The 27822-nt window shown below is 46.0% G+C and overlaps 1 protein-coding gene across 2 annotated transcripts in view; it reads left to right on the plus strand.

Moving 5' to 3' along the window:
* The window catches only part of SHISA9 (shisa family member 9), a 212700-nt gene that overhangs the window by 14135 nt on the left and 170743 nt on the right, over positions 1-27822 (plus strand). For both annotated transcript variants that reach the window (XM_053276675.1, XM_053276674.1), the window contains exon 2: positions 5110-5237. In XM_053276675.1, coding sequence (XP_053132650.1) covers positions 5110-5237 — 128 coding nt within the window. The remainder of the gene's footprint in view (positions 1-5109; positions 5238-27822) is intronic.

Raw genomic sequence — 27822 nt, forward strand, 5'->3', positions numbered from 1 at the left:
TTGGCCACCGTGAAGCTAAGATTTGCCATTGATGTTCCCGCCCCACTTTCTCCTCTGCTCCCCTAAATGTAAATAGCTCTCTCCAGTATGTTTATATAACATTTACTGCTTGTTTTGCTTTGGCAATGTGTCTCTGCAAAGAAATGTTGCCGAAATGGACTGGATCTGTGTGTCGTGTGTGTTTCTGTAGATTATTCAGCATCCGTCCATAACTTCAGGCTGAATTATAATATTTCCCTCTTAGGAGCCTATAAATGTACACAGCTCTTTGTGATCTCTTGTGAGCTACATGTTTTTCTTCCCTATGTAGGCCACCTCTGCGGTGGTGGATTGCACAGTGTTGATCGCTAATTCCGAAGTGTCCTTTGCAAATACTCTAACCCATTCTAGCAACCTTCTCCTAACGGAGAAATGCATTTTTAAATGGCTCAAGCAAGCACTTGGAGGGAAAGGTGGGGGGGAAAAGAACCAACTAATCAGAAATCTATCCGACATTTTAATGACATAATACTGCCCACAGTCAAGAATCACTGGATGTCGTGTATAATTAGCTAGACATGGAGGCGTGTGTAGCAAAGGAGACTTCCAGCAATTTGAGAGCAAAACCTAGCTTTTTACTCCTTGCCCCGCATGTTTGACTCTTGCAAACATCCAGCAGAGCCCGGCTCACTATTTCCCAGGCTGCTCTTCAGTAATAAACTGGCCTGACTGGGGACCATGGTCCCGCTAAATGACATGGTGTTTTCCCAGTGGGAAAACATGTCAGTAGGGGGCTTTGTTTGTGCCAAGGTTCACTGCGGCTTTGTTTTGACTTGTTCTCAGCTACTGAATCAGTGGAACACTAATAAAAAACAGGGCACTTTTGATCATCTCTTCTATTGCTGTTGCTTCTCTTTTAAAGAATTGTTATTGCTGCTGTTTCAGCATTCTTAACTGCTTTTTTATTCTCTCTCTCGCCACTCCCCCTTAGTTTGATTCTTGCATTTCACCAACCTTGGGAAAGGTGGGGTATACATGGGGTCCCAGTGGGATGGGGTCGTGGCTCAGTGATAGAGCATTTGTTTTGCTGGTTCAATCCCTGGCAGCATCCCCAGGTCAGTCTGGGAAAGACTCCTGCCTGAAGCTGCTGCCAGTCTGTGTAGACAATTCTGAGCTAGATGGACCAATTGCCGGACTCAGTAGACAACAGCTTCCTAGGTTTCAGCAGTGTTGACTTTTTTTGGCAGCCCAGAGTTGCCTGCATGTGAATGCTGACATAGTATAAGGCAGCTTCCAATGTCCCTAAGCTAGTGGGGCGAGCATCTTTTGCATGCAGAAGGTCCCAGGTTCAATCTCTGGCAGTATCTCCAGGTAGGGCTGGGAGAGACTCCTGCCAGAGAAGGAGTTTTTCATGCCTGAAAAACTGTGGAGAGCCAAGGTCGGTCAATGTAGACACTACAGAGTTAGATGGACCAATAGTCTGACTTGGTATAAGACAACTTCCTATGTTCCTATATAACAGAATTGAGTGTTTTTGTTCCCCTTTGGCTTTTTTGTAGATTGTCAGGAGAGCTGGTCTTGTGGTAACAAGTGGTCTCCTTTGCTAAGCAGGGTTTGCCCTGGTTTGCATTTGAATGGGAGACTACATGTATGTGCAGTGTAAAGGGAATCCCTTAGGGGATGGGAAGAGCATCTGCAGGCTTGCGTGTAGAAGGTTCCAAGCCCTCTCCCTTGTATCTCCAGATCGGGTTGGGAGAGACTCCTGCCTGTAACCTTGGAGAAGCCGCTGCCAGTCTGGGCGGACAATATGCAGCTAGAAACATCAAGAAAGACCTGCACACTCACTGGGAAAGCTATCCAAGAGTCATATGTAGGGTCCGCAGGCAGTCATGCTGAATGTCTGGGGGAAACTTAGACCAGTGGAAAGGTGTGATGGTGCAACATCCCTTCCAAAGGAATCTGGAGAAGCACTTATCTGGGTTTTCCTCGGGAGGTGGGGTCCTGATTTTCTGAACAGAACAGAGACTTTAAAAGCTGGGAAACAAAGGAGGCTGCTTGTGAGTTGTAAAATCTCTGATTAATATAGATTAATATAACTTATATTTGTACCAAACAGTGGTCTTTTGCGATGTACCAAACAACTGCTCCTAACCCAGTTGCTGTCTCCCAGCCCGCCCAGGAAGAAGCAGATGCCACACCCCTGTAGAATCTATAGTACTGCCGTTACTTTCTACAAAGATGAGTGCAAAATTATTGGAAGCCTTCATCTCCCTACTCCCGGATGAAGTGGTAGCTCAACCCCTCCGTGTGCTTTAGGCAGGGCATTAACCAGCATGAAAGTGGAGGCTTATAAAATTATGCATGGTGTGGAGAGTGGACAGAGGGGGCTTTCTCTACCTCTCTCACAACACTAGAACCAGGGGGCCATCCCAGGAAATTTAGGAGTAACCAAAGGAAGCATTTTTTCCACAAAGTGCCTTACAGTGCATCATTAATCTGTGGAACTCCCTGCCACAGGATGAGTGATGGCCACCAGCTTGGATGGCTTTAAAAGGGGCTTAGACAAATTCTTGAAGGAGGGTGGGCGGGTCTGTCAGTGGTTCCTCATCTCTGACCGCTTTTTGAAGGGATGTTAAGACTCCTTTTTATTCAGACTTCTAGACTTCGTCATGGTTTTCACTTGTTTTGCTATCTTAATTTTTGTTTTAATCTGTGATTTATTGTAAACTGCTGAGAGACATGAGTTTTGTGTGGTATCTATTTGAACCTTTAAAGCCCTAAAAGGCTTGGGGCTGGGTTACCTGAGAGAGCGCCTTGCTTCTCTTGTCCTGTTAATGTAACTGCCCTGTTGTGTTTGAGCATCCCAGTGTGCGGGCTTTAGGGATATTTAGGGATTGTCTTGCCATGGGGCTTTGGTATCGGGGGAGATGTAGGGCAGATTGAGAAGACTGAATATTTAATCTGAAATAGAGTGAGGAATTTGCTGGGTTTTAATATATATTTTTTAAATTAAAAAAAAAACAAGAAAAGTCCTATAAGTGGCTTGTTTCATGGCAGAAAGTTACAAAAATGTCTGGAACTGAAGCCGCCTCTTAGACCATTGTTCCAAACCCATATGGAAGAACTTGCCCTTTGCCTTCATAAAAAATCACACCCCTTGCTGCCCCAGGCTTTAGAGCACCTGGAATAACTTGGCATAGGGCTTTGTTATTGAGCAGAGATATAGGGCAGGGTGGAAGCAATATGTATATTTAAATTGAAGTGGATTGGACAAAATGTTGGCTTTTAATTTTTTTTATTTTAAAAAAATCAAATGAGTCCTATAAGTGGCTTGTTTCAAGGCAGAAAATTACAAAGTTTCGGTGAAACCTAATCTAAACCAATGGAATGTGGTTGTATTTTCTGCCTGAGGCCGCAGTTCACCACACATTTAACTGGAAGCAAACTTTATGGAACTGGTTCGGATTTCTGAGAAAACATACATAGGATCACGCTGCATCGTTGAAAGTCTCCTTTGTTAATCAGCAGCGAGGGGCCCATTTTAAAATCTTGTCCTCGGGCCCACTAGAACGTTGCTACACCCCTGACTAGAAGGGCTTCTCATGGGTCCAGCTCCCTATGGGTGTAGGCAAGCTGGAGAGTTCGGCAGAAGGACTGATCTGGGTGATGGCATGAAAAGCTGAACATCCCCAGTAGTGATGTGGGTGGACAGTAGATCGCCCAAGCTGGTAGTGATTTCAAGCTCTTTTCAGGGTGCGAGAGAGAAAAAGGTGTGCTCGATGGAGTCCTAAGTCTAGCATATGAGGGTGCATGAAGATCGCCGGTTGGAGTCCCGAGAGAAATACCCAAGGGAACACACTGGGTCATGGAAGTGGGGATATTTATATCCCAAAACATGCCTTGGGGGCAGATTCCTCTCGCCCTTTCCTCCTGATTAGGAGTGCCAGGCTGGGCCTGTACAGAATGGATTATATCTGATCGTTCTTCCTGCGTGAAACCATGGGAGGGTGGCCTTTTGCAAGTAAGGCTGTTTCAGATGAAAATCCGAGCATACAGTTGCACAAAAGAGTATTTGTGCCGGGACAGGCTCTCTAGTAATCCTATCAATAATTTCAATAAAATACACCTCAAGGTTTACATCACTGACTCATCTCCTTTGTGATGGGGAGACCATTAACTTCACTACCTTATCTACTTTTTTTCCTGCTGGGCATAATCGGCTGGTTAGTGTGTTGTTATCTCCTGTGAAAGGAGAGGGGAGTAAGGTGGTTCACTCTAAACTTAGAGTGGCCTTGGATGCCAATTAACCCACTATAGACAACTTCTGGGAGTCTGCATAGCTGGGGTCCCTCTATAGGGAAGGGGTGTGCATCTGATCCCCTTTCCAATTTGCTTTGTTTGCAGCCAAATCTAAGGGGGACTGGCCCAGTGCCAGCTAAGTGACCTGTTTCCCATGCGTGCCATAAACTGAGAGCTCATGTTGCTGTGCAGCTCCTGAGCATATCCAAAGTGTAGTCTCCAAGCCTGGAGACGCAACTGCAAACAGGGAGGCTCCTGGGAGCCAGGTAGAATACACATAGCTGGTAACAGTGCCGACTTGGACCTTAAGATATTCTTCGGAGGCTCTTGTCTGAGTGCCCCTGCCAAATGAGTTGAGGCAGGTGGCTACTAGGGAGAGGGCCTTTTAGGTGGTGGCACCCCATTTATGGAATAGCCTCCCCAGGGAGGTTCGCCTGGATGCATCACTTTATTCTTTGAGGTGCCAGGTAACGACCTTTTTGTTCATGAAAATGTCTCTACAGTAAAGTAGAGGTGTTTTACAGTAAATATCTGTAAGAATACAGAGACATTCAGAGACATTCTACAGAGATGTATTCTGCTGTATGATGATGTATTCTACTGTATTTCAGAGGTGTATTCTACTGTAGAATACAGAGACATTCTACGATAAAGTAGAAATATTTTACACAGTAAATATCTGTAAGAATACCGAGACATCCAGCGACATTCAACAGAGATGTATTCTACTGTATTCAGAAATATATTCTACTGTAGAATACAGAGACATTCTACAGTAAAGTAGAGACATTTTGTGAATCTACTTCTTTCCTTTTCCCCACTATTCTTCAGAGCTCTTGCCGATGTGATGCGGCCAGATGCTCCCTGCACAACGGATCATATGGAACGAGATCTCAACATCGTTGTCCACGTGCAGCATTATGACAACATGGAGACGAGACCGCCGACAAACAACCTGCGTGAGTTGTGCTTTCTCAGTGTTTTGCTGGGTTGTGGTCTGAGATACTTATGACCTCGGAGACCAGGAGGCAGGTTTTTGGAAATAAGAGAGTGTCTCATTTCTTTATTATAGAATCCAACAGTGGTTAAAACTTGTGTATTAGAGTTGGTCAAATGCTGGTCGAGTGTGGATTTTGTTTCTGTTTGGCTAGGTTGTGCTCTAAAATATTGTCATTGCTTGTAGTAAAGGTATCTCCAATCATTTCTTCAGATCAAAGTTTATTTGCGGTTTTGAGGTTCACTTCAAGGGCAGTAGAAGGAAATAGCTGTACAATGTGATCTGGTGCGTGTTTACTTGGACGTGAGGCCTACTGCAAGGGTAGGTAACCTTGGCACATGCAACTCTCATCATACCCATCCAAAATGTATTGTGGCTGGGGACGATGGGAGTTGTAGTTCAACAATCATTGGCGATCCAAGGTTGCCTACCCTGTCCTACAGCATTCATTTGAACTTCTTACTCTCAAGTAAGTCTGCATAGGATTACAGCTTTAGATAGAGCAAGTGTTACAGAATACTCTGTGATATTGCAAAAAGGAAGTATTATGGATTTTTTTTGCAAAGTAGTTTGTTTGTGGCTGTTAGGCCAAAGTTGAAATTATAGAGACATCTCTCAGGTAGTGGACAAGTTTATAATGTGTTGTTTATATGTGCAAAAAAACCCCAAACCTGGACACAGATATATTGTTGAGATCTTTATGTGATCTGATGTCGCAAGTTGCTTCCTTCATCAAATTGCTGGATGATATTTAAATTCACTCCCTCCAATTTATAAATTTAAGTTTATAGATTCAACCTCCTCCAATGGATTTATTTTTTAAAAAAATCTTTATTAAAACAAATTTATACCCCCTCCAATTTATGAATTTAGAAATGAATTTGAGTGTTTCAGGAGCAGGGTGGGGGGACAGTGGAATCTGGGTGTATATTAAATCTTTTGCAGGCTTCTGATCTTTTTTATATGATTGTGTATTTCTATTGCTGGGTACCTTGCAAGATTTTGTTTGAAAGAAGTATTTACATTATTACAGAAAGAGATTGCTCCCCCCCCCAAAAAAAGGAAAGGAAAAAAAAGTCAGGCTTATTTTAAAAAAGCCAAAAACATTTAGCTCTGATGTTCAAATGATTTTGTGGTCCTGTTTGTGCTGGTCACATTTCTGGCTGCCCTTAAAAAACAAACAAAAAACCAAGAGGCTCCAGAGTGAGGGCAAGAGTACTGCCATCACTCTGATTTGGCTTCATGCTGATGCCAAATGGTGACATCTAAAGCCAAACCAGAGTGATAGCAATACTTCTGAAGAATTCTCAGCACTTGGGAAATTCACCTCTCCTTTTGGGGAAGGGAGCTTTCCTGAGCTTCAATATGGCAAGGTGAGACTAAAGTGGTGGGTTATGGTGTGTGAAAGTAGGATAAAGTTTCATGACAGCTGTAACTTTAAAAGCAAACCAATGCATTTTCTACTGGCAGATGCAATAAAAATGGTGTTTGACGTCATCACAAATAATTACAGATTCCCAGAAGATGGAGTTGGTACAAAATAACAGTGACAGATGATTACTCTTCTAGCTGCCTTTAATGTTTATAACCACCAAGAATATCTCAAAGATGTAAATGAAGTTACAGGTTCAGCAAGTCACCTCTCCTGTGCTGCAAGAACTAGTTGGATCCTCAATACTTAAAAAAAACCAAAACACTGGAAATGGCTCCAAATGTACTTAAGGCAAATTGCAAATCGGAAAATGCTTATTTGTGCAATCATTCTTTTTTTTTTCTTTTTCATTTGACCTCTTGAAATGATTTTTTTCTCCTTGTTTGCTGATGCTGCCCAACTTTCTGCAAGTGGTTTCTTAAAAAAAAAACCAAAACAAAAAAAAATCCAGATTAAAAACACCTGAATGGCACCAGTCTTTGAGAGATGCAGAGTTTAAGTTGTGCTCTTTAAAAAGATTGTTTAGTATTTTGTTGATGTTGCTTTATGCGATTGTTGAAGGAACATGTGAATCCCTTTGGCTGTCTTAGCATGTCCCACATAACAGGGATTGCCAGAAGTTGTTGACTACAACCAGGAGCGGAGCCACCATTGGGCGAAGGGGTTCAAAAAACCCGAGCCGCCGCCAATCAGGGGCTGCACCTCGCGGCCCCGACACCCCCCTCGCATCTGATGTCAGACATGGGGAGTGTTATTCACTTCCAAATAGGGCCATGCAGCCCCCTTTGGGAACAAAACTGGCCCACGCTGCTTTGGCAGTGTGGCCTGGAGTGACTTTCCCTGCCTTTTAAGTGTGGACTTCTGGGGGTTGCCAGCATGGGCTCTGAAGCCCTCTGTATGACCCCTGCTGGCCATTGCCGCCTGAAACTCCGAATGCATAAGTGCAAAAGGTTTCTTGATGTCTTCATAGCCAAATAGAACCTAACGTCATTTGCCATGTTGCCCTTCTCAGAATGCCCATGGTGTGTCTAGGAAAGGGCAGAGTGGTGTTCGGTGGATGTCTTAATCCAGCCAGACTGCATGCTTATGGCTTAAGCTTGCCTTGACCTTTCATGCTTGTTGCTTCCCATCTCTCTCTTTCTCCTATAGGGCCTTCTTGGATCTCAATTGGGGGCATTCTTGGTTTTCTTGTATGAAGTTTCTTGGGGTAGATTTGCACGCATCCATTTTCCAGTAATTTGCAAAGTAGCAAACATCCTTCCAACGAGATCATATATATATATGATCTTGTTGGAAGGATGTTTGCTACTTTGCAAATTACTGAATATATATATATATATGGTTGGTTTCACCAGAGCATATTTAAACAGAATAGCCAATGTGAGTGTTTCTAAAAGAGAACTTTTGCTTTTGCATTCTTTTCTTTCCCATGTCGGGAGTTGCCAGTAGAAACTAATAATAACACCTGCCAAATGAACAAGAGAGGCACCTTTTATAATGGTGATTCTCTTTATTTAGCAGGGGGAGAGCAACTGGTGGCTGTTGCTGGTGTCTAGCTTAGGTTTCCTTTTTAGATTGTGAGCATTTGGCGACAGGGGAGCATTCTATGTATTTCATTTATATCTATGTAAACTGCTTTGGGAACTTTGTGGCAAAGCTGTATATAAATATTTGTGTTATAGTCATAAAAAGGTTTCTCCAGTGATAGAAAAGATGTGCTTATGTAACTTCACAATCCCCAGGTCTGGCAACGTTAATAGTCAGGCTCATTCGCACGATTGGAAATAAGGTAAGACAGGTGTCCTATCCTTGTTTGGGAGGTGGGTGCATCCCGGTTTTGTGATTGTGGTCCCCTAGAGAAGGAAAAATAGGTGATTCTTCTGGGCCACACAGAGACATTGGCAAAAATCACTATGAGCATTTGTCCCCTGAGATGCTACCGGTGGCCAAAATGTGTGGGCCTGGTTTAAAGACTAATATTTGTTCTGCTGTGTATTTGCATGGGCAGAAGGCTGGGTCCCTTCGCATTCCTTGAGTGTCAGGATTATGATGTTTTTGGTGAATCCATTCCTGGATCCAGGCCAGCTTTTGAATGGGGCTTTAGTTACTTGTCTTCCAGTCCCGGAGTAGAGGCGGGGCTAACAAACAGCCAGCAGCAAGAGCCCGGAAAGGCAGTCTGCACTTGCCTCTCTGTACATAATGAGGCTGTTCTCACGAGCAGCCAAGAGAGGGCTAAGGCAGCCAAGACTGCTTTTGGCTGCTCATGGCAAGCGGTGAGAGGCAAGTGGTTGCGGCCGCCACAAACCCACCTGCAGAGCCCTTCTTCAAAATGCGGTTAAGAGAGCAAATGTTCTCTTATCCTCATTTTTTTCAGTTGTTGGCCAGCCCTGACTGCTTGCAACCAGGGCTGGGAGACTGCGTGATCCTCAGCTGGTGTCGGGGAAATTCCCACAATGCACTGCACACTTGCATGGTGCATTATGGGGGTTTTGGATGATGGGGCGATTCTTTCCAGCCCCTGACCCTCCATGCAGCTGGATGCAACCGGCAATGATTTGGGCGGCTGATTCACTTGCCTAGCAAGAGAAGAGGAATTGTCTGCGGGGAGATAAGTGCTAGCTTAGGTGGCCAGATTTGGCTTTAAAAAAGCCAAATTCTGGCTTACGGCCCATTTGACCCACGAGTATACCCCTTAGGTTCTGGCAACTCTGGAGCAGCCTTCCTGCCTGCTTTCTACCCAGATGATTGCTGATCATGAGAAAGGGCTCATTATCTCTTTCATTAAACTATTGATATTCCTGATTCCACTCCACTGCCTTAGTCCTTGCATACCACTACACTTTCCCTTGGATTCTACAAGGGCGTGGGCTGAACCCTCCTTGAAATGAGAGCATGTTCCGACGTGGACCGTATTGGAGAGTGCTGCAGTCTCGGTTGGGTGTCCAGTCCACTTAAACTGGCCAGAGTGCTTGCAGGCAGCTGCCAAGGTGGCATCTGCAGAAGTGAGCTCCTGGCTTCCCCAGGACTGCATTTTGAAATGGTGGTTGTAATGACTCGGCTCCTGCTGGGAATGGCAATCTGCAGTTTAGCATTGTCTGCACTGACTGGCAGCAGCTCTTCAGAAAAAGTTGCTCTCAGCACTGCGGCCTCAAATCTTTAACTGGAGATGCCCAGGATTGGGTTTGTGACCTTCAGCATACAATGCATGCTGAAATCTGGCTTGTCAGGTTGCTTGAATGTCTCATTTCTGGGCGACGGATGCGGTTGGAGTCTCCTGATTTGTAGCAAACTGGCAGGTTTTTTATGCCTGAAGCTCAGCAAAAGAAAAGCTGATTTTGAACCTGAAGGGCCTTTCGCCCGCCGCCCTAATACGTAAATGTTAGTTTATGTCTAAACTTTTAGTTGTGGCTCTAGCACAGGAGTTGTCCAGCTTGGAAGTTGTTGAACTACAACTCCCATCATGCCCAGCCACAATGGTGAAAGGGGAAGATGGATGTTGTAAGGCCCTTTTGGACATAGCATGAAACTGCGGGTTGACGAACCTGCGGTTAATTCTTGAACCTGGGAATGGTCCCGCAGCTGATCTCCCGTCCCAGGTGGGGCAAGCTCTGGTTTCAGGGCAGAGGAGTGCCTCCCTTTTCCTGCTCTGCTGTGGCTTCATCCCAGCAAGCTCTGTAGGGCTTGCATCACCAGGCAGCAGCCAAGCCATCAGCATGTGATCAGGGCAGCAGCCATTAGCCACAATCTTCCAGGGGAGTGCCTGATGTGATTGTGCCCTTTTGGCAAGGACTGCCCGCTCTCGGCAGGGAAAGGGTATTTAAACCCTTTCCCTCATGCCTCTTGAACTGCCACCCTCGCAAGAGCCCCACAGACAAACAGTCTTGCGCAAGCATGGGGGGATGGAGGAGGACACTATTTTTCTGTTACTCCAGGAAGGGATCATGATGACTTTTTGGAGAGAATAGATATAAGAGAGGGGGCAAACGACCCTGGGGTCTGGTCCACTGTGACAAAAGATGCTCTTGTGATGACAGTCCTGGTCAAAGCAGTCCAGGAACCCCCAAAACATTCCTGCCCCCATATTGGCTTGCCGGCCGGTGATTAGCAGTCTCGTGAGAGGGCCAGTCCACTGGAGAGGACCAGAGGCTCCAGGAGCTTCGAGTCTTTGTCAGACTGCATTCTCATGAGTTAGGCCATCCAACTATAGGGGGCCATGCCAATGGGAGGAGAGCTGGTCTTGTGGTAGCAAGCGTGACTTGTCCTCTTAGCTAAGCAGGGTCCACCCTGGTTGCATGTGAAAGGGAGACTAGAAGTGTGAGCACTGGAAGATCTTCCCCTCCGGGGATGGAGCTGCTCTGGGAAGAGCAGAAGGTTCCAAGTTCCCTCCCTGGCAGCATCTCCAAGATAGGGCTGAGAGAGACTCCTGCCTGCAACCTTGGAGAAGCCGCTGCCAGTCTGTGAAGACAATACTGAGGTAGATGGACCAAGGGTCTGACTCAGCATATGGCAGCTTCCTGTGTTCTGATGTGTTATCATTGTTGGGAAACAAACAGGTTGCCTGCTTTATGGCACCACCGGGACTCCACACGCTTGTACAAATAGTACTTCATTACTTGATTTGTGGACACCCCTCCATCGCCTTTCCTGCAAATTGCCGCAGGGGGTACATGAAACACAGTGGAAAGCAGGCATTCCCCAGTGTGGCTTTCCCCTTTGAAGCTTGGGATGCGGTGATGTGGCGTCCCTGTTGCTGGGCAACGGCTGGAGGAGTGCAGAGACAGTGGGGGTGGGGCAAGTGCTTGGAGAGGTGGCCAGCGAGAAGCATGGCAGGCATAGAGCTGGTATGTTTCTGGGCTGGTCTGAGCTGTCCTCTCTGTGGTTTTGGGAGCAGCCACAGTATGAAGCCCAGGTTACGACAGAAGCAGAATTCAGACAAGATGATGCCACCTTCAAACTTCAGGCTGGAGCAGTGAAACTCACTACAATCTGAAGGTTCCGATTACAGTTTCGGCTGGAAAACCTCGGGTCGCTTTTGTGACGAAACCGCGGTTTCATGCATTCAGATGACTGTGAAATGGAACCTCTGGCTCGTTCGCCTCCTGTTTGGCGTTATGTCTGAAAGCGGCCGTGATGACCCTAGGGCTGGAGTTCTCAGGTTTGGGTCCCCAGCAGATGTTGTTGACTACAACTCCCAGAATCCCCAGCTGTAATGGTCTTTGGCTGGGGATGCTGGGAGTTGTGGTCAACAATATCTGGGAATCCGTATTACAGGGAATACTGGTCCTCAGTTGTCAATGGACTACAGCTCCCATCATTCCCAGCCGCAGTAACCAAAAAGGCAGTAACCAAAGAGGTCTATCAATGGCTATCAGTTGGAGGGCTGTGGGCCACCTCCAGCCTCAAAGGCAGGATGCCTCTGAGTACCAGTTGCAGGGGAGTAATGGCAGGAGAGAGGGCACACCCTCAACTCCTGCCTGTGGCTTCCAGCGGCATCTGGTGGTTCACTGTGCGAAACAGGATGCTGGACTAGATGGGCCTTGGGCCTGATCCAGCAGGGCTGTTCTTATGTTCTTATGTTCTGAATTGTGCGAGTTGTAGTGGTCTCAATTTTGGCCATAGTTCATGGGGATGTCCAACATTATCTTGCACTTCTGAGGACAACCTTGGATCCTCATATGATGGACATCCCCAAGCACAGTAGCCCAAAGGGAACGACAGGAGTTGTAGTCCACCAGCATCTGCAGACTCAAGCTTGAGAACCTCTGCTCTATAGCATATTTAACCTGTTTCTGAAACACACAGAAATACGTTGCTGAAAGAGTCCGTTGTGCTTCCACTAAGGACAGAAGATTTGTCGTGTTTTAATGAGTGCTCAGTGGGCGAAGGAGAGCCTATATCAGCCATTGGGATGATAAAGGGCCTGAAGAGGATGGGAGAGCACATTACGACCCTCTGTGTTTTGCTGTGGCCTGCAACTGTTCCTTCCCAAGCCCTGATAATTTGTATTGTTGCAAAGGTATTTAAAGAAAGAGAGAGAGAGTTGCTGAGACATTTAATTCTGGCTCTCTGTTTACATGCTATGATGCTGAGTCTTAATTGGTGGCTGGGGTTTTCGGAAGATGCTTGCATTAGCCATTTTAGGAGGCAGTCAAGCAAGCATTAATCCTTTCCTATTCCCATTCATTCTCCTCCCCCCCGGGGTTTTTCTAGTCGGGATGTTTGGTGGATTCCACCCAGTTTGTGCATAATAGGCAATCCTGTAAGGGCGAGCCAATCAATTAGGAAGTCCGCCCCGGTTGCATTTGAATGAGAGACTAGAAGTGTGAGCACTGTAAGATCTTCCCCTTCAGGGATGGAGCTGCTCTGGGAAGAGCATCGAGGTTCCAAGTCCCCTCCCTGGCAGCATCTCCAAGATAGGGCTGGGAGAGATTCCTTCCTCCTTGGCACATACAGCATGGCCACTAGCAGCAGCATGGACCTACCCCCACTGAGACCCCCATCCACACGCTACGGCGGTGCTAGCTCTATGCCTGGAGGGGAGTGTTCAGAGGCCTCCCCAGGTGGCAGAGGACCGGGCCAGATCCCTGTGGCCCGGTCCTAAGAGCGCCTCTGTAATCTACTATTACATTATTGTCTGACACTTTGCTGCAAAGTTGCAGTCTGGTGGATGAGGGAAAGAAAGGCAGAGCAGGAAATATTTTTTGGGGGGAGCACCCTCTCCTCCTCACCACCTCTTGCAGTCCTCCCTTATCAAGACCAAGCCCTATTATGATTACCACTCAGGATGTCTTTCCTGTGGCTCAAATGCTGCTTTCCTTACCACATTTGGAAATCCATCATGTCCGATGCAGCCCAGAGAGTGATTCCGATGAGTGATGTCCAGTGTTGGAAGAGTGGCAGCTTCATGTCAGTGGCACCTCCTAAATGAGGGGAATAATGAGTGGCTATTTGTACAGGGCTCTTTATTTTTTCGATGCCCTCATCTCCGTCTCCTTGTCAAGAATCCTTTTTGCTCTGAGTATGACAGCTGCCGAAGTCTGGGAGTCTGTCTCCTTAGCAGGGCTGTGATAGCAACAGCCGCCGTCATAGATCCAGGTGGGGATCGTAGGTGAAGCGGGGGAAAACGTTTAGGCCGGTGGAAGGATCTTTTGATTTCACCAGGACAGCCCTGCTAGATCAGGCCCAGGGGGGAGAACAGGCCTTAGGAGGAGAACTGAGCTTATGGTCACAAGCATGGTTTGTCCGCTTTGCAAAGCAGGGTCTGCCCTATGAAAGGGAGGCTACATGTGTGAGCACTGTGAGATATTCCCTTTGAGGCAAGGCTGCGGAACTTTGGCCCTCCTGCAGAGGTTGGCCTACAGCTCTCACAATCCCTGGCTATTGGCCACTGTGGCTGGGGATTATGGGAGTTTATGTATTATTTAACAGATCTTTATACCGCCCCAAACTTACGTCTCTGGGCGGTTTGCAGTCCAAAAACAGCTGGGGGGGGGGCAGGGGCTAAGTTGAGTAGGCCTGCCCTTAGAGGATGGAACTGCTCTGGGATGAGCACCTGCATGCTTGCTTGCTTGCTTGCTTGCTTGCTTGCTTATTCATTCATTCATTCATTCAATTTTTATATCGCCCTTCCAAAATTGGCTCAGGGCGGTTTACAAGCAGAAGGTTCCAAGTTCCCTCCCTGGCAGCATCTCCAAGATAGGGCTGAGAGAGCCTCCTGCCTGCAACCCTGAAGACGCCACTGCCAGTCTGGGCAGACCACACTGAGCTAGATGGACCAATGGTCTGACTCAGTATATGGCAACTTCCTAGGTTCCAGGCAGCCCCCTTCTCAGCCCTATCTGGAGATGCTAGGGAGCGAACTTGGAGCCTTCTGCATGCAAGCAGGCAGATGTTCTTCCCAGAGCGGCTCCATCCATTAAGAGGAGTATCTTACAATGCTCACACATGTAGTCTCCCATTCAAATGCAAACCAGGACAGACCCTGCTTAGCAAAGGGGACAATTCCTGCTTGCTAGCCAAACACCAGCTCTCCTGCCTGTAGAGGCCTTAACCCCTTTGCATCGTTCCTCACCCTGAACTTCGAATGTCCCGGCGAAGCACTGCTCCTCAGCCAATTCAGACCAGCTGTTAATACTTAGAATTCTGAGCTTCCAGCCACCACTGTGTGTATCTCAGACACTGCTTGTACATCTCATTGATTTCCTGCACAAATGCTTCAGCCTTCGTAATCTACCCATGTTGATTAATTAGTCCTGCGTTTGCATTTAACCACTTTCTGCAAGCCGTTAATGTGAAATATAATTAATTTACATTTCATAAAATACAGATGCAGGAGTCTAACTTGGAATACCATGAGATGAGCCTGCTGCAGAAACCAGTAATTGTTTCCAAGGAACTTAATTGCCAATTTGGAAGCAAAATGTAGTGCTCTGTGTGTATGTGTGTGAGTGAGAGACCACATGATGGAAGACACGGAGGCTGTTCACATGTGCAGCCTAGCTCAGAGTAGGGCAGCCCGCCTGGGTTAGGCTGCACATGTGAAGCATCGGGGGCACCAATCCCACAGGTGCTGCCCCTGTGCTAAGCCCAAGTTTTTAACCTGGTGTTTAATCTCAGTTCGCTGAACCTGGTTCGCTGAATCCCAGTTGGCGGTCATCTGGGCTGTGTTCGCTGAGTTAAACAATCCCCACCCCCCAGCCTGCTGCAATTTGCAGCAGTGAGCCCGGGAAGAGGAGGCGCCGCACTGAATGCAGCTGCTGCTCTACTGTGAGCAGCCACCTTGCTCATGTTCCAGGGCTCCCTGGGATGCGGAGGGGGGGAAATCTTCCCACTCCCAGCTCCTGCCCCTGCTGGCCACCACTCATGTGGGCACACAGCATGGTGGAGGGGAAGGCGGCGGCTGATTGTCTGCCCGGAAAGACAGGCGGGTTCTTGCCTTCTCTACAGGGCACCCGGCAGCAGCTATGAGGTTGTGCGAACGACCTCATACTGTCCTTGGGGAAGGACCACAGCTCAGGAGAAGAGCATCTGCTTGGCATGCAGAAGGTCTTAGCTTCAATCTCTGGCTGCATCTCCAGGTAGGGCAGGGAATGACCATCTGAAACTCTGGAGAGCTAATGTCAGTCAGAGCATTAGGTAGATGGACTAATGGTCTGACTCAGTATAAGGCACCTTCCTATGTAGGAACTACCTTTTACTGATCAGTCACTACCATTAGCTATGTCTGCCTTGTCTGTTAATTGCCTTCTAAGTCCACGAACGTTCCATTCCGTTGAGTTACGTTGGGCAGTTTTTTGGGTTGTGTGTGTGGCCCCCTTAGTTTTTCCCCTTGGATTTTTCTGAAACTGACATCTGTGAGTACCCTGAATCCAATGGTACTTCCTTCTCGCCTGCAAGTGCTGTGGTTATGCATCCAGAGGGATCAGAACATCCCCAGCTCTTTTGGAAATAGAAGATTCCAGGAAGAGGAGGATTGTTCAGTCTGTCAACTTAACTGTCTGTAAGTCTTTTACAAGCCCCGGGTCTAATTTTGCCTGAGTGGGGACCACAGGCTCTTGTCCTTGGCTGAGTTGGGCAATGTAAGTTCAGTAGATCTTGTCTGGATGCTGAAATGGCTCTTGTCAGAGATGATTTATCAGTTCAACTCCTTGGGAAATCAGTGGAAGAGCTCTTCCCTGTGTGGCTGCTCAGTTGAGTTTGTCACGTTCATTTAGAGCTCAGTCTGCATTCGGCTAAAGTAATTGAAACCTGGATGGAAAGCAATGGCCAAAGTCCCATTAGCTTTAGAATAGTTGAAATACGGAATGATTACACTGGCTCTAAAGGAAACCACACTGGCTCCCAGTCCGTTTCCACTCTGAATTCAGAATGCTGGTTTTAATCTTTTAAAGCTACAAATGGCTGGGGACCAGGTTACCTAAGAGAGTGTCTTGTCCCATTTGTTCCTGCCCGGACCTTGAGATCTTCTTGGGAGGTCCTGCCCCGAGTATCCCTGCTAGGTCTGTGCAAAGTCATAGGAACATAGGAAACTGCCTTCTACCGAGTCAGACCATTGGTCCATCTAGCTCAGTATTGCCTGCCTCGACTGGCAGCGGCTTCTTCAAGGTTGCTGGCAGGACAGGAGTCTCTCTCGACCCTATCTTGGAGATACCGGGGAGGAAACCTGGAACTTTATGCGTGCAGATGTGCAGGTGCTCTTCCCAGAGTGGCCCCAACATTCCACAGCACTCACATTTAGTCTCCCATTCAAATACAAACCAGGGCAGACTCTGCTTAGCAAAGGGGACAATTCATGCTTGCTCAAGTCAGATTGAGGAGGTTGGAAATGGTCCCATTTTGCCCAGGTCGGAGGGTGTCGGGGCTACTCTGACCTGGACCTAGGAAAGCCTAGTTCGGCTTGAGTTCTCTGACCTCGTTTGGGAAAAATTGGAGCATTTTGGAGCTCCAAATGGTGGCAGAAATCTGCTCCCCCCCTCCCACTGATCATGGCTGAGGAGAGGAAAAAGCTACCTTCTGGAACCTCTCTGCCCTCCTGCCAGGCTATATTTATATTTATATAAGTTTTTTTTAATTTAAAAAAACACCCCTCTTTTATACATTTATTTAATTTAACCCTAACCCTAACTGCCTTGGGGTTATCTTTTTAATGAAAGGCGGTATATAAATGCAGAAATAAATAAATAAATAAATAAATAATTTTTAAAAGTGTTTCGGCTTTACTTGTACCTGCAATTTAAAAGCAAAAGTGGAAGATTCTTCCATGTTACATCACTTCCTCTGGGATTCTTGAATGTGTAATAACTTTTCTTCTGTATTCTCAGAGTACAATTAATGGTCAAACTTCATGAAAGCTCTTGCTTAAGGGTACGTTGTAGTGCAAAGGGACACCTTACTAGAAATCTCAGTGATAAGGGGAGTTAGGCAGGGCTGTATTTTGGCTCTGTTTTTGTTTAACTTTTCCATCAACTCTCTTTTCTCATCGAGACAACTCAGACCATCATCCACCAAAATCGGCAGATAAGCATCTTGCCGTACTTCTTTATGCAGATGATGCTGTTATTCTTTCTCAGACTTTGAGAGACTCAAGCTTTGCGCTCGCTTGCCTGTTACTGTGATGAGCAATCCTTAGAAATAAATTATACAATAACAAAGATAATGGTGTTCTGGAAGAGACTGAAGGTACACAATCGGTCATTAAACAGGCACAGTCTAGAACAAGTCAAACACTTTAAGTATCTTGCTGTAATTTTTCAAGCCTCAGTTAGGAGGTGTGTCCCTAGAAATTATGTTTCACAGAATGCACATAAGACTTCATTAGTGATCCAACCTTTTAATAATTTCAGGCATGGACAGTTTGTCCCCGCTGCAATAAAACTCTTTTCAACTAAGGGTTTGCACAGAACTGGTTAGGCCAGTTTGGAATTTGGTTCAAATTTGGTCATAAAATAGATATGCATGCCAACCATATCTTATATCGAATCCTTCCAAATCTAACAGTCTTGGATTTTTTAATGTAATCCATTATTTCATCCATTTTAGGCATATTGCTTCAGAATATAACTTAAAATTTGGTAACGCAAACCCTCCTCTTTTCCTGTCGTCTCTTAGGTTTTTAAAATTTATTCTTGGTTTTTTAACCTGCAGCAGTAGATGCTTCTTCAACCCCCCCCACCACCACCCGCCATTCTCCTGAAGACTAGCCTGGGCCAGTTTGGGCCCAGTTTGGGCTTCGGTGCATGCCTGTTTTTGGATTGGTTATTTAGCATCCGTTGCTTTATTTAATCTTAAGAGTCTCCGGCTGTTTGAAATAGAGCATTGACAATGCTGTTTTAATAATGAAACACTTTTGCTCGAGTTTGTAAGATCTTCCTTTTTATTTGTTTTATTTACGCATCAAAAGAGGTCTTAAATCTTGCCTGGAGTAGGGGAATATATGTATATCCTTGCCACTTTGTCGTCTCATTCGAAGCTTTTTATTTTGTGTTATGCTAAATATTTTGGATGTGAACCTCCCCAAGCCATTCTGGGATGGGCAGTGTATAAATTGAATGAATAAATAACTAAATACAAGAAATTGGTGAGCTCTTCTGAGTTCAGCTAACACCAGTTTGCCTCTTACTAGTTCTATGGTCCTAGTGTGACACATTTTTGCACTTGACGATGTAATAATGGGGTTGCACTTTTGGCATATAGCTGGAAATCTGCTTGGACCAGAGTGGCTTTAAACCTTTTAGTGATACATCTTTTTTGCTGTAAACAATGGCTGTCAGCATCATAAGGGATCACTATTTCACTGTTATTAAAAGCTTTCTGTCCTCCCAGTGATTTGGTGCCAGACAGATTTCACACATGTTGTCTCATGGAAAAAGCAAGGGACTCTGGGGGAAGATGTGGCCTGCAGAATTGTTCTCTTCCAGATGAAAGATGCAGCTCTTCGGATGCCCTTTGGTAGGTACTCTAAAGCAAGGACAGAGTTAAGACTTCTGGGAGAGGCTTTTCCCCTTTTTGCCAGAGCAATATGCTGAATTCAGACATAGTTTCCCTCCTCCTCCAGCTGATTTTATGCTGGCATTCACAAGTCTTCCTGCACAACGGTAACATAGCCCTTGGTAAAATGCTGAGGAGACGCTCTGAGTAGGGTGCTCCCTTCTAACCTATTGCTTGCCTTGCACATGTTCACTCTCCTCATGGGCGTAGCATCTATTGGGCAAGGGGGGCAAATGTCCCCTGGCCAGGAGGGTCAGAGGGTCCATAAGGGGCTTACAAGGCTGCTGCTGGGGCACGTGGCACTTACTCCTGTGCTTCCTCTTCCCAGTCCCTTGCTGCTACTCTGCCTCCTGGCCTGGGCACCATGGAGGAGCTAATGGAGGAGGGGCTGCCTGGCCTTGATCTGCTGTAGCCCCTGGACAGAGGACATCGTCTCCGGTGTCCCCACGCCTGACCCTGATCCGTGCCGTCAAGTCAGTACTGCTGCAGCCACATGCCTGAATGACTCACCGAATGGAGGAGAAGGCTGGGGGGGGGGAGGTTGCCCCACCCCCTTGCATTTGCCATCATATACAGGGGACGTGGCTTGGGGCTCTGGGATGCATGTGCGAATCGCGCATTTGAGTACTCCCCCTGTCTAAATTTGTCTCCTCTCTGCTGGGAACCTCGCTACACCCCAGCCTGTTCTCCTTCCTTGATTTTAGAGTTCACAGAGGTCTTAGCTCTCCTACTCTAGCTGAGTGCTCCTCCTACATGGATTTTGATAGTGAACTAGCCTTTTATTTGAAGTATATGGTACCCAAAATTTTGGGGGAAATTGTTAGGGATAAACACTTGGACTGCTCCTTCTCCCCCACTATGTCTGTGTGAAAGAGAGAATAATTTATTTGTTTAGCCATAGGCCATTACAAAAAAGCAATGCAGAATATGTTACATCAACAATCCATAGCCAATAAATAATTCAGCACAAAAAGCATGTACATAAATGACTCAGAATGTAACACCGCTCAGAAGAAATGCAATTCAGAGATTTGGGACCATTCTTTGCATGGTTCATATAGCAGCCCACACAAAATCAGTTGTTATTTCAGTAACCAAGGCATTAATAAAAATACAATATAAAATTTTTAATCTCTGCCTGGGAACTTGAATAATAAGGGTGATACAAAACTATTCCTTATTCCCCAGTTGAAATTCACAACATAATCATAGTCTGTGAGCCACGCCCACAAATTTTGTCCATTGGTTCATCTTGAGGGATGGATGCTTATAGTGGTCTTTGTGCTACGCTGATGACACCACTCTGATGGCTGAGAATGCAGATGATCTGCAAGCTCTAGTAATGAAAGTCAAGGAGCACAGTGAAAAAATGGGACTACAATTAAATTTATAGAAGACTAAACTAATGACAGTGGGTACAGCAACCAGCCTCAGAATTGATAATGAAGACATGGAAGTGGTGGATAGCTTCTGCCTTTTAGGATCAACCGTCAACAGTAAAGGATCCAGCATACAAGAAATATGCTGCAGACTAGCACTCGGTAGGGTTGTGATGAAGGCCTTGGAAAGGATATTTAGATGCCGTGACGTGTCTACACCTACAAAAATTAGAATTGTTCGGACCATGGTTTTCCCCGTGACACTCTATGGATGTGAAAGCTGGACTTTGAAGAAACAAGATAGAAAAAGTATTGACACGTTTGAACTTTGGTGCTGGAGAAGATTTTTGAGGATACCATGGACAGCAAGGAAAACAAACAAATGGATCATAGAACAAATCAATTCAGAATTCTCACTCAAGGCACAAATGCCTAGGCATTTACTCGTTAAAACTAAATAAGCTAAAAACCTAAAATTACTAAAGCTAAAAGAGATAAAATATTGTAATACAGTTTCTATTATAAAAATGCTCAGAAAAAAAATAAAAAGAGGAGTATAAAATTGTAAATGTCCAGATTTAAAATTATAAAATGCAATAAAAAGAGAAGGAGGGGAAAAAAGGAAAACAATGAAATGTCATAAAATGCAATAAAACAATAGGTATGGAGGCATGGGCCATCTCGCAAGTTAGTAGTTGAGCATTTCTTTCTAAAATCATGAGCAAGCCCCCCCTCCCCACACACAGACACACACTTTTATCCCTGACATAAGATTAAACAGAAGGATCCATAGAACTCTGTTTTCAAGAACAAAAATGGAAAATCTTGGCATAGTAGTCCAACAATATCTCTAAACCCAAGGTGGGGCAGAGGATGGTGGGGTTTGCGGGACCCGCTAAGGTGGGGGGGACCACCTTACTTTCAGAATATTTTCTGGCACTGAATGGTTCTAATTTCAAACAATGAGCTTCAAACCACCTTTGCATACTAAACAATCGCCCTTTTAATCCATCTGTGCCCAACAGACAATCTGGCACCAGATTTTGTTAGATACAAGATAAAGTGAGCGGTCCGACTGCATACATTAGGAAGTTGATGAATGCATAGCCTACCAACTCGAGGCAATGGTTAAATACTAATGCAATGTGTTTTCTCGCTCCCTTGAATAGTTTTGTCCACGGATTGAACTTCAAATGGTATTTCTCTACCTTTGATCCCTTTAATCTATGTTTGTGGCTGTATATCATGACTCACTTTGAACGGCGTCTCAATGGCAGCCCCTTTATTATAACATAAAGCCAAGAAGGGAACTGAGTGTGTTTAATATTTATGAAATGGCTACATTGTTGATGTGGATAATGCACGATATAATAGGAACAAATCTCTGGAGACGTGGTGCAAAGTTGCATTCATAATCACCGTGGATTATCACAATATTGATTTTAATGTATTGCTAAGTATGTTATTAAACCTGGAAAGGCTTAATTTCCTTTCAGTGGCTGTCTCCCCCCCCACCCAGTGTTCCTTCTGAACACCTATGCAAAAACATTTTTTCAAAGAAATACTGCTAATTGGGCAGGCGTCAGCCACTTTTTTTCAGGAAGTGGAATAAGGAACTGTGGCCATTAATGAAACTGTGACAGCACTGATGTGTTTTGAAATCAGAGGTTCCCAAGTTTGACCCTCAGTTGATGTTGGATCTGCAACATGGCAATGGCCGGAGGGGATGATGGGTGTTGTAGTCCAGCAGCCTCTGGTGACCCAAGCCTGTGAATCTCAGTTCTAAGGCAATACAAAGTAAAAAGCAAAGTGTGCCGTTGAGTCCATGTCGACTCCTGGAGACCATAGAGCCCTGTGGTTGTCTTTGGTAGAATACTGGATGGGTTTACCATTGCCATCTCCTGCACAGTATGAGATGATGCCTTTCAGCATCTTCCTATATCGCTGCTGCCCGATAGAGGTGTTTCCCATAGTCTGGGAAACACAACAGCGGGGATTTGAACTGGCAACCTCTGGCTTGCTAGTCGAGTCATTTCCCCGCTGTGCCATTGGGTGGCTTCTAAAGCATCATTCAAGATGATATACGATTTCTTTGAATACCAAATCCCCCCCCCCAAAAAAAATTGGGGCAATGGTCCTTAGATGACAAATCACGTTGAATACCTATTTTGAAAGTAGGAATGTTGCTCTCTGGTGTAGCAAAGCATGAATTCCCCTCAGCTCAGTTCAAAATGGGACTCAAGAAACTGAACTCTTTTTCAACAAACCGGGGTGTGTGTGTGGGGGGGGGCGGGGTGTGGGGAGAAGCAGGTTGTTTGTTTCCATGGTGGCCCTGGACATTCAGCAAGTCTTTTTTTTCCCCCTCCTGTCTTGGCAGGGCATTCAGCAGGTCCTTCTTGTCCATGTTTGTTATTTTATTATTATTTATTTAACATATTTGTATACCGCCCAAAATGCAAGTCTCTGGATGGTTTATAACAATGCAATAAGAACAAATAAAAAGGTTACATGACAACATGATAACAATTTAAAATTTAAAACAACGATAGGCAAAAGGTCAGCAGGTCCTTTTCCATGGTGGCAAAATCTCCTTCTTTTCTGTGGTGTCCCAAGGGCATTTGGCAGGTCCTTCCTTTCCATGGTGGCACAAGAGCATTTGGCAAGTGTGTCTTCTTCCACGAGGTGGTGCTGCACGAAGTATCAAGTGATAAGGCCACTAGCCTTCAGCATGCTCCCCAGGACATCTTTAATTCCCCAAATGCTTTGCCTTTCTAAGACGGTAAAGATCCTCTTTGACTTTAATGTCTTCCAAGCAAAAGGCTACTTTTTAAATCCAACACACCTCTTGTGAAATATATCTTGTGTGCCATGAGTAGCAAGCCTGGACTGTCATTTCAATTAGATGACTCTTGGAGACCTATAGCTGGAACATTTAACTAAAGTATTGTTAAAAGTGGTGTTTAATTAGCAGAGCCCATAAGAATAGGGGTTCCCCACCCTCCACAGCAAATCATTTAAATGCACAACCAGTTGCTTTGCTGGTATAATTTCAAACACTTCTGTGTCGCTCCCTTTGCTTCATTATTGCTGTTTGCTATTCCAGTGTGTTCCAGAGGAAAGCTTCAGAAACAAGAGCTGATTCTACTGGGATTGACTCAGTTGGCATGAGCAAATGTTTTCTTGCTACTCTAAGAATTGAGCAAAAATCAGAGCACATTTAATGATCTGAGGGATCCTCAGGAGAATCCCTGCACAGGGCTGTTATTTAGAGCAACAACTTCTTTACATTAGCTATGTGAATAATCAGTATTAGTTTTCCACAAACATGTGAGTGGTTAGCAGGATCTGGGGATGGAGAAGACCAGAGTAATACCACAGTCTCGGTGGTCAGGAGAACTGGTCTTGTGAAAGCAAGCATGAATTACCAGAGGACTGGAGAGTAGCAAATGCAACACCAATTTTCAAGAAGGGATCCAGGGATAATCCGGGAAATTACAGGCTGGTTAGTTTAACATCAGTTCCAGGCAAATTGATGGAAAGCATCCTCAAGGATAAAATTGTAAAGCACATAGAAGAACAGGCCTGCTGGGATTGAACCAGCATGGGTTCCTCAAAGGTAAATCTTGCCTCATCAACCTTTTAGAGTTCTTTGAGAGTGTCAACAAGTGTGTGGATCAAGGTGATCCAGTTGACATCGTATACCTGGATTTCCAAAAAGCTTTTGACAAAGTTCCTCATCAACGACTCCTGAGGAAACTTAGCGGTCATGGGATAAGGGGACAAGTACATGTGTGGATTGCTAACTGGTTGAAAGACAGGAAACAGAGGGTAGGGATCAATGGAGAGTTTTCACAATGGAGGGAAGTAAGAAGTGGGGTCCCCCAGGGATCTGTACTGAGACCGGTGCTTTTTAATTTATTCATAAATGATCTAGAAGCAGGGGTAAGCAGCAAGGTGGTCACATTTGCAGATGATACCAAACTCTTTTGAGTAGTGAAATCCATAACTGGTTGTGAAGAGCTCCAAAAGGATCTCTCCAAACTGGGTGAGTGGGTGACAAAGTGGCAAATGTGGTTCAGTGTTGGCAAGTGTAAAGTGATGCACATAAGGACGAAGAACCCCAACTTCAAGTACATGCTGATGGGATCTGAGCTGTCGGTGACGGACTAGCAGAGGGATCTGGGGGTCGTGGTGGACAGCTCGTTGAAAGTGTCGACTCAATGTGCTGCAGCTGTGAAAAAGGCCAATTCCATGCTAGGGATCATTAGGAAGGGGATTGAAAATAAAACTGCTTATATTATAATGCCCTTATACAAAACTATGGTGCGGCCATACCTGGAGTACTGTGTACAATTCTGGTCACCACATCTAAAAAAGGACATTGTAGAACTGGAAAAGGTGCAGAAGATGGCAACCAAGATGATCAAGGGCCTAGAGCACCTTTCTTGCCTAGGCAGACTCCGCTGTGTTGTGCCTCTGTGCACTCTGCTGTAATAGAAGTGTATCTCTTACCAGAGAGAATTCCCAACAGTGGGGACTGGTAAAAAGGAAGCTAAAGGCGAAAGTCAGGAGGGTCAAATCACTCCAGAAAGCATGGAGCTTATTTAAAATCACAATAATAGAAGCTCAGTCGGAATGTATATATACCAAGAAGGAGGAAAGGTACCACTAAGTTCAGGAGGAAGCCTGCGTGGCTAATAATAATAATCCTTAATAATCCCTTTCATGCCCTCATAATCTAAGGGTCCAACCACCTCCCTGGTAGATTTTCTGCTTCCAATATATTTAAATAACTTGTTTTTATTCCCCTTTACACTTCTAGCTATGTGCTCCTCAAACTCTCTTTTTGCATCCCTTATTGTCTCCGTGCATAACTTTTGCCAGAGTGTATGTTCCTTTCTGTTCTCTTCATTTGAGAGCACTTCCATTTTCTGAAGGAAGTCTTCTTCCCTTTTATAGCTTTCCTGACTCTCCCCAGCCCCAATGGCCTTTGGTTGGGAATGATGGGAGTTGAAGTCCAACAACATCTGGGGACCCAAGGTTGAGAATCCCTGGTGTAGACAATACTGAGCTAGATGGACCAAAGGTCTGGCATTGTATATGGCAGCTTCTGGTGTTCCTAAGTTCCAATGAACTAAAAACTGAGCCGAACTGTCTTCTCACTGCCCCATAAATACCTTGCAATTGAACCCATTCTGCTGATTCAAAAGTGTCAACTTTCCCTGCCACTTCAATGTTAGCACAGTAAGATTCAGGAGGCAAGTTGTGACTTTTAAAAAGGTGAGGAAACTTCTGTGCTGAGGTAGGCTGAAATGCATCTGTTAAGGGAAATAAAAGCTGGGCGGGTGGGAGTAGATGTCAGGTGATTTAGGGTGGCTCTTATTCTTCCAAATCCTGTGTTTACTGCATCGGTCCAAAGACGATCATGTGACTGGAGAGAAGCTGGCCATGAAAGCATCAAGCTTGCGAGTATTAATTAAACCCAGCATCTCATTTATTTAGCCTTGTTCCCTATAAAGGCCACACAAGGAGAGGATAACGGAAGACGCCCGACACTCCAGCTCCCCAGGGGAAATGACTTATGCTACTTGGCAGGCGTCCTTCTGAGCCCAAGTTGCTGCCAGCAGTGTCGAAGGAGAGCATCAGTTACAAGCTCTGGAAGGGATGGGCAGCCACAGGACCTGAGGGTGGGAAGCGGGTTAAGAAGGGTAAGCAAGCATAAATACTGGCTCAGAATCCATCCATCGGTTCCTTACAGCGACGAGGCATCAACGGCGCTGTCAGAAAGCAGAGATTTCACTCTTTCACCGGGAAGCTTTTTCTTATTTCGACAGGCAGTGAGCGACAAGAGCCGGGTGATGTTCTGGAGACTGGGGCAGGCAGAAGGGAGGGGTGGGGAGAGTCTCAGCAGGACTGAAAGGCCCCGGAGTGGATATATTCGAGATAATGGCCAAACAAAACAAACAAACTAACAACCACACAACCACAATGCAATCTGAAAGCATTTAGTGCCATTGGTATTATACACGTCACAGCAACAACTTGCCGTGTTATGAGTATCATAGGACCAACAGTCTCATACAGAATTAACCAAATGTTGCACAAGGCTATGCAGAACACGGATCTATTTCTATACTGGTTCTGTAGGTTGTTCCCATTGTCTTCCAGTAACTCCTGAAAAGGAGAAGAGCTGCTCTTGTGGTAGCATGCACAAATTGTCCCATTTGCAAAGGAGGAGCCACCCTGGTTTGCATTTGAATGGGACACTACATGTGAGCACTGTAAGATATTCCCCCGAGGGGATGTGGCAGCTCTGGGAAGAGCACCTGCCTGCTTGCATGCAGAAGTTTCCTAGTTCCCTCCAGAGAGGGCTGTGAGAGACCTCTAACCTTGGAGGTAGACAAGACTGAGCTTAGAAGGACGAACGGTCTGACTTGGTAGAAGGCGGCTTCCTATTTTCCAATGCACTGCAGGCCTATCTACACCCTCATACCATAGATTGTTGGGGATGGAGTTCAAGTGCATCGACCTTTTGCACCAATCATCCTAATGACCACTAGGAGCATTGGGAATAGAAATAGTGATAGCGGGGCCGATAGATCTCCCTCCCAGGTGGGGCCGCATGGCCCCATTTAGGAGAGAGATTGGCCCACGCTGAATTGGCAGCGTGGTCAGAATGGCTCTCCCTGCCTTTAAGGCAAGGAGAGTCGCTCTGGCCCACACTGCCCAATGCAGCGCAGGCTCCGTTTGGAAGGGAGACCATGCCCCCACATTTGACATCAGACGCAGGGCTGTGGCTAGCCAGACCCCGCGTCTAATGTCAGGCATGGGGGGCGGGGCCAGGGGGCCGTGATGGTGGCCGCACACGAGCCGCTGCCAGCCTCGCTCCGCTCCTGGCAACGCTGGCCAGGGCTTTTGCTCACAAGCGGGCCCACGCGGCCCCGTTTGCAAGCTAAACTAGCGCCATGTTCACAGCATAGCTAGGAGTGGCCTCCCTGCCTTTTAGGCAGGGAGAATTGCTCTAGCCGTGCTGCGAGTGTGGCACTGGCTGAGGGGTTTTGTGGGTGGTCCTGTGCGGCCCTGTTTGCAAGTAAGCCCCACCCCCTGCATCTGACGTCAGATGCAGGGGGTGGGGCTTAGTGTCTGATGCCAGATGCAGGCTATGGGGCCGCAGCATCGGGCTGGACCCGGGCCGCTGCTGGCCTCCCTCCACCCCTGTTCTTCCCCACACAATTACTTCCTCCACTACC

Source organism: Hemicordylus capensis, chromosome 13 (assembly GCF_027244095.1).
Source record: "Hemicordylus capensis ecotype Gifberg chromosome 13, rHemCap1.1.pri, whole genome shotgun sequence".
Classification (NCBI taxonomy): Eukaryota; Metazoa; Chordata; class Lepidosauria; order Squamata; family Cordylidae; genus Hemicordylus; species Hemicordylus capensis.